This window comes from Enoplosus armatus, chromosome 11 (genome assembly GCF_043641665.1).
Source record: "Enoplosus armatus isolate fEnoArm2 chromosome 11, fEnoArm2.hap1, whole genome shotgun sequence".
Taxonomy (NCBI): domain Eukaryota; kingdom Metazoa; phylum Chordata; class Actinopteri; order Centrarchiformes; family Enoplosidae; genus Enoplosus; species Enoplosus armatus.
In genome coordinates, this window is record NC_092190.1 from 24583978 (window position 1) to 24596663 (window position 12686).

At 46.8% G+C, this 12686-nt stretch overlaps 1 protein-coding gene across 1 annotated transcript in view; it reads right to left on the bottom strand.

Annotated features, from left to right (window-relative positions):
* Positions 1-12686, bottom strand: part of ttn.2 (titin, tandem duplicate 2) — a 211554-nt gene that overhangs the window by 49698 nt on the left and 149170 nt on the right. The window contains exons 193-211 of the mRNA XM_070914051.1: positions 10399-12403; positions 9579-10266; positions 9163-9427; positions 8700-9026; positions 8293-8577; positions 7889-8188; positions 7467-7769; positions 7059-7334; positions 6602-6901; positions 6201-6503; positions 5316-5615; positions 4941-5228; positions 4535-4837; positions 4084-4386; positions 3640-3945; positions 2712-2999; positions 1924-2214; positions 1043-1330; positions 336-923 (exon numbers count right to left, since the gene is read on the bottom strand). Of these exons, the coding sequence (XP_070770152.1) occupies positions 336-923; positions 1043-1330; positions 1924-2214; positions 2712-2999; positions 3640-3945; positions 4084-4386; positions 4535-4837; positions 4941-5228; positions 5316-5615; positions 6201-6503; positions 6602-6901; positions 7059-7334; positions 7467-7769; positions 7889-8188; positions 8293-8577; positions 8700-9026; positions 9163-9427; positions 9579-10266; positions 10399-12403 (8007 nt within the window). The remainder of the gene's footprint in view (positions 1-335; positions 924-1042; positions 1331-1923; positions 2215-2711; positions 3000-3639; positions 3946-4083; positions 4387-4534; positions 4838-4940; positions 5229-5315; positions 5616-6200; positions 6504-6601; positions 6902-7058; positions 7335-7466; positions 7770-7888; positions 8189-8292; positions 8578-8699; positions 9027-9162; positions 9428-9578; positions 10267-10398; positions 12404-12686) is intronic.

Below are 12686 nucleotides of genomic sequence, written 5' to 3' on the forward strand. Positions count from 1 at the left end.
AGGAATCAGAGAAAAAGAGAGAATTTGTCCCTCAACATAGAACTGAATTTCTAAAAATGAATCTAACATATGCATTGTATCTGTTTCTATAACACAATCTCCTCTGTATATTTCAGGTTGTGTCACTATTTAAGAAAGACTGATAATAATATTGAATAAAGCTACATTTTCCAATGCAGGTCCACTGCATTTTTGAATTGATCTTGTGTCATCTACACAAGGCAGCAGTTTATTTTTAAATGAATTCAATTCTGCAAAAGAAAATGAAAGGCTGCACATTGAAACAAAAGAAAACAGAAAAGGGGAAGATCAGAACATTAGCGTGTGATACTCACTGAATGGATGCTGAGCAATGACTGGGTTAGACCTCAGATATTCTCCAACCCCATACTTGTTTTCAGCGAACACTCTGAAGATATACTCTATTCCATCGTGGAGCCTGATCACCCTCATGGTGGTCTTCTGGATGGCTGAAGCCACTGTGATCCACTTGTTGTCCGTTGTCCTCCTCTTCTCCACAATATAGTTGGAAACCTCCGCACCGCCATCATCTTTGGGTGGTCCCCACTCCAGAGTGATGCCATCAGCGGTGATCTCGTCAAACTTAATGGGTCCTGTGCAGATGCCAGGCTTGCCGACCACCTTTAGCTGGAACTTGCAGTCCTTGGAGCCGGTGCTGTTCTTGACGTTGATGGTGTAGGTGTCGGCATCTCCTTTCTGGCAGTCTCTGATCAGTAGAGTGGTGATGCCCTGAGATGCCTCCACGCACATCCGGCCGGTGTCTCCAAGCATCACATCACCTTTCTTCCAGGTGGCGGTGGGGTAGGGCACTCCAGTGATGGGGATGTTGATACGTGTGGTGCTGCCCTCCTTCACTACGTGGCAACTGTCAGGCAGACCACTTAAGTTGCAGTCAGGTAGCACTGAAATCAAAAGGAATTTTCTTATCAGAATATAGTTGGAAACAACAATTTTACGTTCTCGCTAAACAAGCAACCATAACAATATCTGGCATGATGGCTGAGTCAGGCTGATTTCTTACCAAACTGGTCCTTGGCGACGACAGCGAGCTCAGTAGGTGGTCCCTCTCCGGACTCATTGAGTGCCTTGACTCTGAACAAGTACTCCTTGCCCTCAGTTAGCTCACTGATGGTGTGTGAGGTGTTCTTGCCCTTCATGATCTGCTTCCACTTCTCCTCGCCTTCGCTCTGCTCCAGGATGTAAGCGGTAACGTAGCTTCCGCCGTCGCTGATGGGCTTCTTCCAGCCCAGGATGATCGCATCCTTAGTGGTCTTCAGTGCTTTGAAGTCCGTCACTGGACCAGGTTGCTCTGATGAGTAAAGATTGAGCATGTGGTTTGTGTTAAACAGGATGTGTTTAATGTAGATGTGGCTGTAGGACTCGAAAGTTCTTTCATCTCAGGTTTGAATAAAACGTGTATCTTTTTTTCTGACTGTTCTGATCTTAGTCTGCCACCAATCTGATTGTGTTTTTGCTCGTTAGTTTTTTGGGCCAGTTGCAGTCAAGGCAGTTGGCACTATTGTATTGAGTTAACATTTCTAGAATTAAAAACTTATATGTGGTGGTTATTTAATTAGATGGTTCCAGTAGTTTTAGACTATATTAAAATAGGCCAACATGAATAAATACATAAAGGATTCAGTATTTCTCCACCAGAATTTTATTCCTGGCAGCATCAAAAGGACTTTGATTTGGGAATTCAAATCTACAAAACATAAAGAAAATATAATAAAATATGTTCATGTTCCAAAAATCCTGGTTAAGGGATTGGTTGAAGTTGAGTCCTCTGACAACTGGTACAGAACGTAATTGTTTTATTTTACTGAATTTAAATGAAGGTTTAAATTCCATTTTCCAAAAACAATTCTAATTTAGAAAACAACAACAATGACTTTTAATTACCTGAGGCTCGAACGCTGCCGGCCGTCTCGCAGCCCTCTCCAATGCCATAGGCATTTTCGGCCAGTACTCTGAAGCAGTAGGCCTGCCCCGCCTCCAGGTTGGTGATCCTGAAGGAGATTTTGTGACAGTCTGTTGACACGCAGGTCCAGGCCTTTCTCTCAGCCAGACGTTTCTCTACGATGTAGCTCTTGACTGGGCTGCCACCATCGATCAGCGGGGCGTCCCAGGTGATGCAGGCATGGCTTCTGGAGGTCTCCTTCACAATCAGGTTCACAGGTGGTCCAGGAGAATCTGAGGGGGAGGAGAAGCAGTATCTCTGGGTCAGAGCTTTTGGTAACTGAACTGAGATACAAATCAGGCCGTAGATACACATAATGGGACTAAAAATATCTTGTTATTATTCAGGGGAGGAAATACAATTTTTTGTATCTGTATCTTATGTGAAGAAGATTTTTTTTCTAGCTTACTTGTACACTGTATCATTTTTACATAAACCATTTCCTATCAGCTAATCATAGTCTAAAACAGATAGATATACATATCTATACATATAACCGATGTTCCAACAACTGTATTTCAATGTTTTGCAGGTTCATAATAGGACCTAACCTGCACTGAACTATATTCATTCATTCAAAAAACTTTGACTTTTCAACCGAATTTAGCTTGATTTTAACCTAGATGCCTAGATTTCTTTTCACCTGTAACATACCAAACCCATGCTTACTGGGGTGTGTGTACTACAATTTATACTTCCTCATTATGTTCATTATGACAGACACTCTTACCGAGGACCTTGACCACGATGGTGTAGCTCTTGGAGCCGCTGCTGTTCTCCAGTGACAGGACGTATTTGCCAGCGTCGTATCTGTTAATGTCCTCGATCATCAGTAGGGTGTCCCACTCTGACGTCTTAATCAGCAGGCCCTGCCTCTCCCTCAGGTTGGCATCCACCTTCGTCCACGTCACCTTCGGAGCCGGGCGTCCTCTCAGTGGGACGTAGAGCCTCATGGTGACACCGGCTCGAAGAACCAAAGCCTTTCTTAGGTCGGCATCCAGCTCAGCTTCAGGAGCGACTGGAAGACAGACAGAAGATCGCTCATTAATTAACTTTACTGTCACTTTACTGTTCACCTCAGGACTTCATCCTTGTTTCAACTTGGACCTTTACCAAAAAGCAAAGGGGAGAGTCTGTGTTTATGTGTTTAAATTTAATGAGAAAGTGTTTCCTGAAGAAGCTTAACTTAACCGTGTTTTCTTACAACGAGTAGGTATTCCTTTCTTACCGATGTTTCATTGTGATAAAGTGAGGAGAAATATGTTGTTTGTGGTCATAGCAGGTTTGCAACAGTTGCTAATATGTTAGCTGACACTAGCCATCAAATTAGCCATCAATTAGGCATCATTAGGCTGTCTTAATAGCCTGTGTTTGCTAATTTTATTACATGAAACACGTTTTAAAATTAAAATTTCCTTTTTTGAAAGATTAAACCGATGGTCACAACTAAGATTAATAAGGATTCCCTAATGAACTGGTGATCTCCAGCAAAAACAGAGAAACCAGAAGCTAATCAAGAAAGAAAACCATTCATTTTTACTAAAGTACTACATCTGTTCTAAACATGATTCATTCAAGTGAAAACACTTGATTCAGTTGACTTCCTGTTCTGGGGTTATTTATAAGAAAGTGGTATAATAAACAGTTGAGGAACGTACTTAGGATGTCCTTGGCCATGTGGTTTCCAGGGACCTCACTGGGCTCACTGAAGCCGATCTTGTTGACAGCAATGACTCTGAACTGGTACTCAGTGTTGTCCATCAGGCCTTTCACAAGGAACTTAGTGGCCTGGAGCTTTTTCGGGACGTTGCATTTGGTCCAGTTCTCACTGTCGGCTCGCTTACACTCCACCAGGTAGCCGATGATCTCACAGCCACCGTCGTATGCAGGTTTGGTCCAGCTAAGGCTGATGGAGCTCTTGGTAGAGTCCACCACCTTGGGGAAGGCAGGTGGGCCGGGAGGATCTAGAGAATTATAATAACATTTGTTATTATTCTCACAGATAACAAGTTACAGATAATATGTTGAAATATATCTATTAAAATAATTGTTAGTAGCAGCCCTCTCTATTTGACACATTGTTTTTTAAAGCAGATACTTACAGACGGGGTCGACAGCCAGTGCAGCGTTGGATGCATCGCTGGGTTTGCCCAGACCGGCCTTGTTCATGGCGATGACTCTGAACTCGTACTCAGAGCCCTCGGTCAGCTGAACGGCCTTGATTGTCCTGTCGATGACTGGCCGCCGGTTGACCTTAGCCCAGGTCAGCTCAGTGGCCTCACGTTTCTCCACCATATAGCCCAGGATGGTGGCCTTGCCGTCATTGGCTGGGGCCTTCCAGCTCACTGTCATGGAGTTCTTAGTAATGTTGGTGATGACGGGCGGCTCACATGGACCAGGAACATCTGAAGGAAGAGATAAGGTCTTATCTCATCAACAGGCAAAATGTGTTTTTTTTACTGTATTTGTTACTCTTCAAACAGAACTCAGTGCAGTAAAAGTTTTCTTACAGTCCGTATGTAGTGGTTGTCAGCTATAGAGGTCTGAACGTACCGTACGGGTTCTTGACCATGACAGGGTCAGTCATGATGGGGTCTCCCACACCATACTGGTTCTCAGCACTGACTCTGAACTGGTACTCGTGTTCTTCAATGAGTTTCTCCACTGAGCAGTCGGTGATGTGTCCATGGATGTTGGAAGTGACCAGCGCCCAGTTGGCCCTGCTGGTTTCACGCTTCTCAATGATGTAGTTAGTGATCTCAGAGCCACCGTCTGCAAGTGGGGGCTCCCATCGCATCTTAACACGGTCAGCAAACACCTTAGAAATTTTCACTGAGGCTGGAGGGCCTGGTTTGTCTGCAAGGGAAACAGTGGGATGTTTGCTTCTTTGTTTATCTGTACACATAAAATGCTTGCTTAGACAAAACACTACAATAAATGAAAATTAAATCTAACTTACCGAGCACCTTGACCTTGATGGTTGCGTACTTGCTGCCATTGATGTTCTCAGCGGTGATGGTGTAGTCTCCAGACTCCTTCCTGGTGACCGAGAAGAGCTCCAGCAGGTGAAGATGTTTCTTCTGGGACATCTTCATTCCCTCAGCGAGGACCAAAGGCACTCCGTCTCTCTTCCAGCTCACTTTGGGCAGTGGCTTTCCAAAAACCTCAGCTTCCAGGAAGACGTTCTCTCCGGCTTTCACCACAATCAGGTTCTTCATGTTGACACCCAGATCTACACGAGGAGGAACTGCACAGGAGGAGAGAGAATAATCGTCATGATTTGTCAGTTATTTAATTTGTCAGTCATAGTATTCCATGCTGGGTGGAGGTGTACCATTCTCTGCGATGACAGGGATGGGATCGGACAGCTCGGACGGCTGGCTGATGTTGATGGCGGTCTTGGCGATTACTCTAAACTGGTACTGTTGGCCTTCTTGCAGGCCAGTCACTACATAGCTCTCAGTCTGGATGTTCATGCAGTTGGCGTTGCAGCGTGTCCACTTCTCCTCTGGAAGTTTTGTATACTCCATGTAGTAGCCAATCAGCTTGCTGCCACCGTCATGCTTGGGACGGCTCCAGACCAATGAGACAGAGTTCTTGGTCACATCCATGGCCTCGGGTTTACCTGGTGGGTCTGAATGGTAAGAAAAAAAGGGTTGGAGACTTAAGGTATGCTGTCTGAACAAGGAAGGAGGTTGAGTGAACAAGAGTGGGAACTTAGTTGTGTCATAGGCTTGAAAACTTTCAATATGGCTTCAAGCTGACCATTCAGATAAAAGCTTCATAAAACAACTACCTCCAGTGACTCTAGCTGTCCATTCAATTATCTTAAGATTCTGAGTTGATCTCATTATCTCAAGACAAGAAGTTATACTCATATTTTGTTTTTGAGCCTGTTATCCCGAGATAAGGATTTAATTGAAAATTTGATAATCTTTTTATAATTTTGGTTAAGTTACTCTTTTAAGAAACTGGTTGAGAAAAGTTCAGAATGCCACAGAGAACATGGGTAAAGATGATTTACATTTTGTTCTGTTGTGACAATGAAAACGTCTCTTGATCGCACCCTAACAATTTTGTTTTGTAGTTATGCTTCCTTGAAAGTGGAATTTGTAGTTTTTGTTGTCCTATTTTGATTTTTTACTTAATTTTCTTTAACAAAACAAATATACCATGTTGAAATCATAAGAAAATTACATCTCGAAGGACATTTTCGTACCAACAGCAGTCCTGGCGGTGATTAAGTCGGTCTGTTTGCAAGGTTTGCCCTGTCCAGCCTGGTTGAGTGCCGACACCCTAAAGGTGTACTCCAGGCCCTCGATCAGGCCGGTGCAGGTGTATTGGGTGGCTTTGACCACGGACTCATTGGCCTTCACCCACAGAAGGCTGTTCTTCTCCTTCTTTTCAATGCAATATCCAGTGATGGGGCTGCCGCCGTCGCTGCTGGGACGTTCCCATGACAGGATGACGTAGTCCCTGTTGATCTTGTTGATCTGCAGGTTTCTGGGCTCGCTGGGAGGATCTTTGGGGAAAAACAAAGCAGTTAGTAGATAGTGTCACAGCTGTAATATTGGTTAACAGTAAAGGAGCAAAAAATTTAACGTTTTGGCTCAGACTAACCAAATGGATATCTGGCGATCATCCTCTCAGAGTAGATGGGCACAGAGATGCCAAACCTGTTCTCGGCACGGACTCGGAAGCCATACTCTTTGCCAGTTGTCAGTTTGGTAACTCTAAAGCTGGTTTTGGTGCAGGATGTGGACACTGGGACCCAGTCGCCCTGGCTGATGTCACACTTTTCCACAATATAGTTGGTGATGTTGCTGCCACCATCCTCCTGTGGGGAGTTCCAGAGCAGCGTGCAGGCATCAATGTCCAGTTCGGTGATCTCTAAAGGAGCTTCAGGGGGTCCAGGGATGTCTGCAGAGACACAGAGGATGAGTCATTAATGACGGCAACAATAGATGTACACACTTAATCAATGTTTGCTATTGTTATTATTCATCAATCACATTTTAACTATTATCTTTTCAGTTTAGAATCAGCAGCTTTAACAGCGTCTGTTGTTCAGACTAACCCATGACAATGATTTTGAGGATCTGGTTGATCTTGGCGGTGCTGTTCTCGGCCGACAGGCTGTAGTAGCCGCTGTCCTTTCTCGTCACATTCTTGATGATAAGTGTGCAGGTTGTCAGTGTCTTTACGACGGACAGGCGGTCAGAGGTCAGAACGTCCTCGTTACCCTGCTTCCACTTACAGAAGGGAGCAGGTTTACCTGCCACAATGGCCTCAACAACCATCTTGGATCCAGCTCTGACCGTTACAATGTCAGGCATGATGACCTTAGGAGACACTGAGAGGAAGAAGAAACAAAAGTTATCACAATTCCAAGTTACTTATTCGTCAGGGAATATTTATTTTTTCTGGCTTCAAAGTTAAATATTTTAGTTAGTGCCTGTCTGTCAGTATAGGCCAGTCTACTCACTGAGCTGCTCCTTGACCTCAAACACCCCCTCTGCCTCTCGGGCCAGGCTGACTCCCACTGAGTTCCTGGCTGCCACTCTGAACTTGTACTTCTTTCCTTCCTTCAGGCCAACCACCACGATGGTTAGGTCTTTGACCACAGAGTAAGGTGTCCACTTGTCCTCAGGCGCACCCTCCTCCTGGTAGTCCACCACATAACCATTGATCTTAGCTCCTCCGTCTCTGAGTGGCTTCAGCCAGCCCAGAGTGGCGCTATTCTTGGTGATCTCCAACACGTCCATCTTTTTTGGAGGGTCCGGTTCACCTGAATTCAACACGCAGCAGGTGTTATGGAGAATAAAAAAAGGAAAAAACAATGGAGGCAGAGGAACACAGGGGTTTGACACTCTAAACCTTATTCACACAGTTTGTGGTGACACTCACTGATGGGGTCAACAGCCAGATAGGACTTGGGTGAGTCCTGAGGAACACCGATTCCATACTTGTTGCAGGCCATGACTCTGAAGTAGTACTCGACACCAGGCGTCATGTTGGTCACCTTGAAGCTGGTCTTCTTCAGGTCCTCTATACACTTGCTCCAGGTCTTCCTATCTACCTCCCGTTTCTCCACAATGTAATTGAGGATGGGGCTGCCACCGTCATTCTCTGGTGGCAACCAGGACAGCTGAGCTGTCGTCTTGGTGATGTTGGTTGCCTCCAGGCCGCCAACAGGACCAGGAGTATCTGCAGAGGATTAATTTAAGAATCACTTTGATTGTACAGTTTCCTTACCAGTGAAAAAGCAGTCCTGTAAAAATGAAGCTTGTCATTATTATTCTGTTTCTCACCGAGGACCTTGACACGGACAAATACAGCTTTCTCTCCTGATGAGTTAGAGAGAGTCAGAGAGTATCTTCCAGAATCCTCTCTGGTGCTCTCAGGGATGACCAAGAAGGACATGGTGTCAACCTGATCCACATGACCTCGGCGAACTACATTGTCCACACCCATGCGCTTCCAGGTAACCTTGGGGGCAGGCCTTCCTCTGATCACAGCAAAAAGCCTGATTGGACAGCCTGCCCTGACAGCCAGGCCTTTCCTCAGACTGGCATCCAGGTCGATCTCTGGAGCCTCTGTTGCCATAGAAACACATTGATGTTGAGGTAATTCGAGTGTTATTAACATTTACCATGTTGTGTAATGCAATGGATTTAAGGCACAGCTGCTGTCGGCTTTAGTAACTGTTCATTCTTACCCAGGATCTCCTTGGGGGAGACAGCCTCCTTCAAGTAGGCATGGCGTCCCCAGCCCACCTGGTTTTGGGCGGACACCTTGAAATCGTACTCCTGCTTTTCATCCAGCTGGCCAACAGTGAACTCTGTGAGTACCAATGGGCCATGAGTGTCAATTCTCTTCCAGCCCTCTGTGGGTTTCTCAGGGTCTGCCTCGCTTTTCAGCCTCAAGTCCAGGCTATAGCCGAGGATGGGGGCACCTCCATCGTACACAGGTTTAGACCAGGACAGGGTGATGGAGGTCTTGGTGCTGTCGCCCACCTTCAGGCCTGCAGGGGGACCAGGGGGCTCTGCAGGTAGGGACAGTAAAACACAGTTAAATAAAAATACTGAAACTCCAGAAGACACAGGAGAGAGGCCTTCCAAGTCCACCACTGACATCTAAAGCTTCCTGTGCTTTTCATGTGACAGCAACTGCAAACTCACCGATAGGATCTTTGGCAGCAACAGGTCTGCAAGGTTTGCTGGGCTCTCCCAGGCCGACCTCGTTCTCAGCCTTCACCCTGAACTGGTATTCATGGTTGGGAATCAGGTTGGTGACTTTCATGCGTCTCTCGGAAATGGGGCTCTTGGTGCACGGCACCCAGCGCACCGCCCTCTTCTCTTTCCTCTCCAGGATGTAGCCGGTGATTGACTTTCCTCCATCATTCTCAGGAGGAGTCCAGACAACTGTCATCTCATCTTTACTTACCTGCAACACAACAATATTAAGTAACAGAGAAAATTGTTTTACAACTAGTTGTACACTGATACCGGTATTAAGACTGATACCAGGCATGAAATGTTTTTCAAGTGAGCCAATTTTAGGAAAATCTATAAAACGTTAAAAGTCTTTGACTTACCTTGGTGACCTCAGGTGCATCAGGGGGTCCAGGTTTGCAGAACTGAGTCTTGACAGTGACAGGCTTGCTTTCCATGGCAGGTCCAGTTCCCATCTTGTTCTCAGCCCTCACTCTGAAGATGTATTCATTGCCCTCCACCAGACGAATGACGTTGCAGTACGGTGTGACCACAGAGGCAGAGTATGTAGACCAGACCATCCTCCTCGTCTCGCATTTTTCCAGGATGTAACTGTCCACCTCGCAACCTCCATCATCTTCTGGAGCATCCCACACCACTCTGCACTTGTCGGCTCCGATGCCAGTAATCCTTAGGTTCCTCACGGGGCCAGGGACGTCCAGGACGTTAACGTTGGCGTATGCCGTGAAGGTGCCGGCCGAGTTGGTGGCAGTGATGATATACTTTCCAGTGTCAGTGCGTCTGGACTTGGTCAAAAGGAACTTGGAGTAGTCGGAGCCAGTCTCATAACTGATTCTGGGGTTGTCTCCGACAGCCTTGTCTTTTGTCCATTTGACCTCAGGTTGGGGCTTTCCTCTCAGGGCGGCCTCCATCCTGACCGACTCTCCGGCCTTCACTGTCAGAGCTCCAGCCAGCTTCAGGTCAATGACAGGCTTCTGGATCTCCTCCCTCACCAGAATATCAGCAAGTTTCACCCAGGCGCTCTCACCTCCTTCATTAATGGTCTGCACCCTGGATAGCAAATTATGAGAATTATTCATTAAAAGTAATTTAGATTCAATTGGGAAATACTCAAAGAACATCATTTCTGAGCAAGGAAACACCCTACAGAACAACTTTTAAAGTAAGAATGAAGTAACCTACCTGAAGGTGTACGTCTGGTTCTCCAGGCGTTTGTCAGCCAGGAAGAAGGTGTCAGTGAGAATGCCAGTGTTGAGTTTCTCCCACTCCTCAGCATCTTTGGCTTTGCACTCCAGGTTATAGGAGATGTTGGGACTGCCGCCATCATAGTCAGGCTTCCTCCATCTCAAATAAACATGGTTCTTACCAATGTCAGTGACTCTGAAGTTTTCAGGCTCACCAGGCTTCTCAATGGGGTCAATGGCCAGCAGGGGGGTCTTGGTCTCCACAGAGGGTCCAGGTCCCATCTTGTTCTCTGCACAGACACGGAACAGGTACTCGTGGCCCTCCATCAGCTTGGTCTTGATCTTGCGATTGGTGCAGCTGGAGGAGATCATAGACCACATGCTAATGCTAGGTTCACGGCACTCCACGATGTAGTTGGTGATCTCAGATCCACCGTTGTCCTTAGGGGCCTCCCAGTTGATCATGCATGCGTCCTTGGTGACATAGGTTATGTGCAGGTTTTGGCAGTGGCTGGGTCTGTCTAGCACATTGACTGTGATGGGGCAAGAGGCCTCGCCACCCTCATTTGAAACCTTCAGGGTGTATCTGCCATGGTCAGCTCTTGTGGCCTCCTTGATCCTCAAGTGGACCACAGGGAAGTTCTGAATGATGGTGACACGTTTGTTGTTCTCCAGAACTGTCTCCTCCTTTGACCAAAGCACTTCTGGGTCAGGACGGGCCTTGATGTAGCCGATGATATTGATGTTATGTCCAACACGCACAGTGACACGCTCGCGGCAGGTGGCCTCCATTTCAATCTCTGGAGGGATAAGGATATCCTGAGCAGTGATGGACTCTGGGATTTCTCTGGACTCTCCATCTCCGATCATGTTTGAGGCGTGAACTCTGAATCTGTAGGTCACGCCCTCCTCCAAACCCTTCACAGTGTAGGCACACTGCTTGATGAAGTCGTCCAGGTTCACTTTTTTCCATTCTTCAGTGTCAGCCTTCGTCATTTCCACGGTGTAGCCCAGGATGGGGTTGCCTCCGTCTTTGTTGGGTTTGGTCCACACCAGGTCAGCAGTGGTCTTGCTGTAATCTTTAACTTTTGGGTTGACAGGGGGACTGGGGACAGTGATGGGCCTGCACGGTTTGCAGGGGTCAGAAATGGGAGAGGGGCCGCTATAGCCAGCAATGTTCTCAGCAAACACCCTGAACTCGTACTCATTGCCCTCAAATAGACCCAGGACTCTGTACCTCAGGTCCTTGCAGGGTGTCTTGTTGACACGGATCCATTTTCCTCCCTTGTGTCTGCGCTCGATGATGTAGCCGGCGATCTGGCTGCCACCATCGGACAGGGGCATGGTCCAGCCGACTGTAACAGCATCCTCTGAGATATCAGAGGGTTGTGGCTTACCAGGCTGGCTGGGTGGCATGAAGGAGTGCTCAGCAACAGTGGGTTTGCTCTCCAGAGGAGCGCCGATGCCCATCTTGTTCTCAGCACGAATGCGAACCACATACTCCACTCCCTTCTGCAGGCGAGTGATATTAAGCTGGGTGGCAAGGCTGCCAGAGCTCACACCTCCCCAGGTCTCCTTGTTGGACTCTCTCTTCTCCACGATGTAGTTGGTGACAGGGCTACCACCATCGTCCTTGGGAGGACGCCATTCAATCATCATGGAGTCCGGAGTCACCTCCAGGATGTTGACAGGTCCAATGGGAGCAGCGGGAACATCCAGGACAGTGACGTTCAAGGCAGCTGTCTTGGTTCCAGCTGGGTTGGACACGGTGAGCAGGTAGGTGCCAGTGTGGTTCCTGGTGCAGTCATTAATGCTGAGCACAGTGGAGAAGTTGTCAGTGTCGATCTTGACATTACCCTGGCTGGTGATCTCCTCTCCTTCGATGGACCACTTGGCAGTGGGAACAGGGATTCCCCTCATGATAGCTGGCAGCCTGATGGTGGAGCCAGCCTTTACAACGATGCCTTCAGTGAGCTTAACATCAACTTCGACAATTGGAGGCACTGTGAACATGCAGACAGAGGAAGTTACCACTTGTTTCTACACTCCTGATGTTCAAAAACACTGAAATATCCAATGTTAACTGACAAACAGTTTACCAAATAGAGGTGCACTGATGACATTTCTTTGGTTTGAGCACCTACATTAAGTGGAATGGCTGATGCCCAATACTAATTCAAGGCACATTAGTTTGCTGATATGAACATCAAGGGATACATCTACACCAATATTGATGCTACAGAAGTTATTGGTGAATACCAATACCAACTGAGAATAAAAACTGAA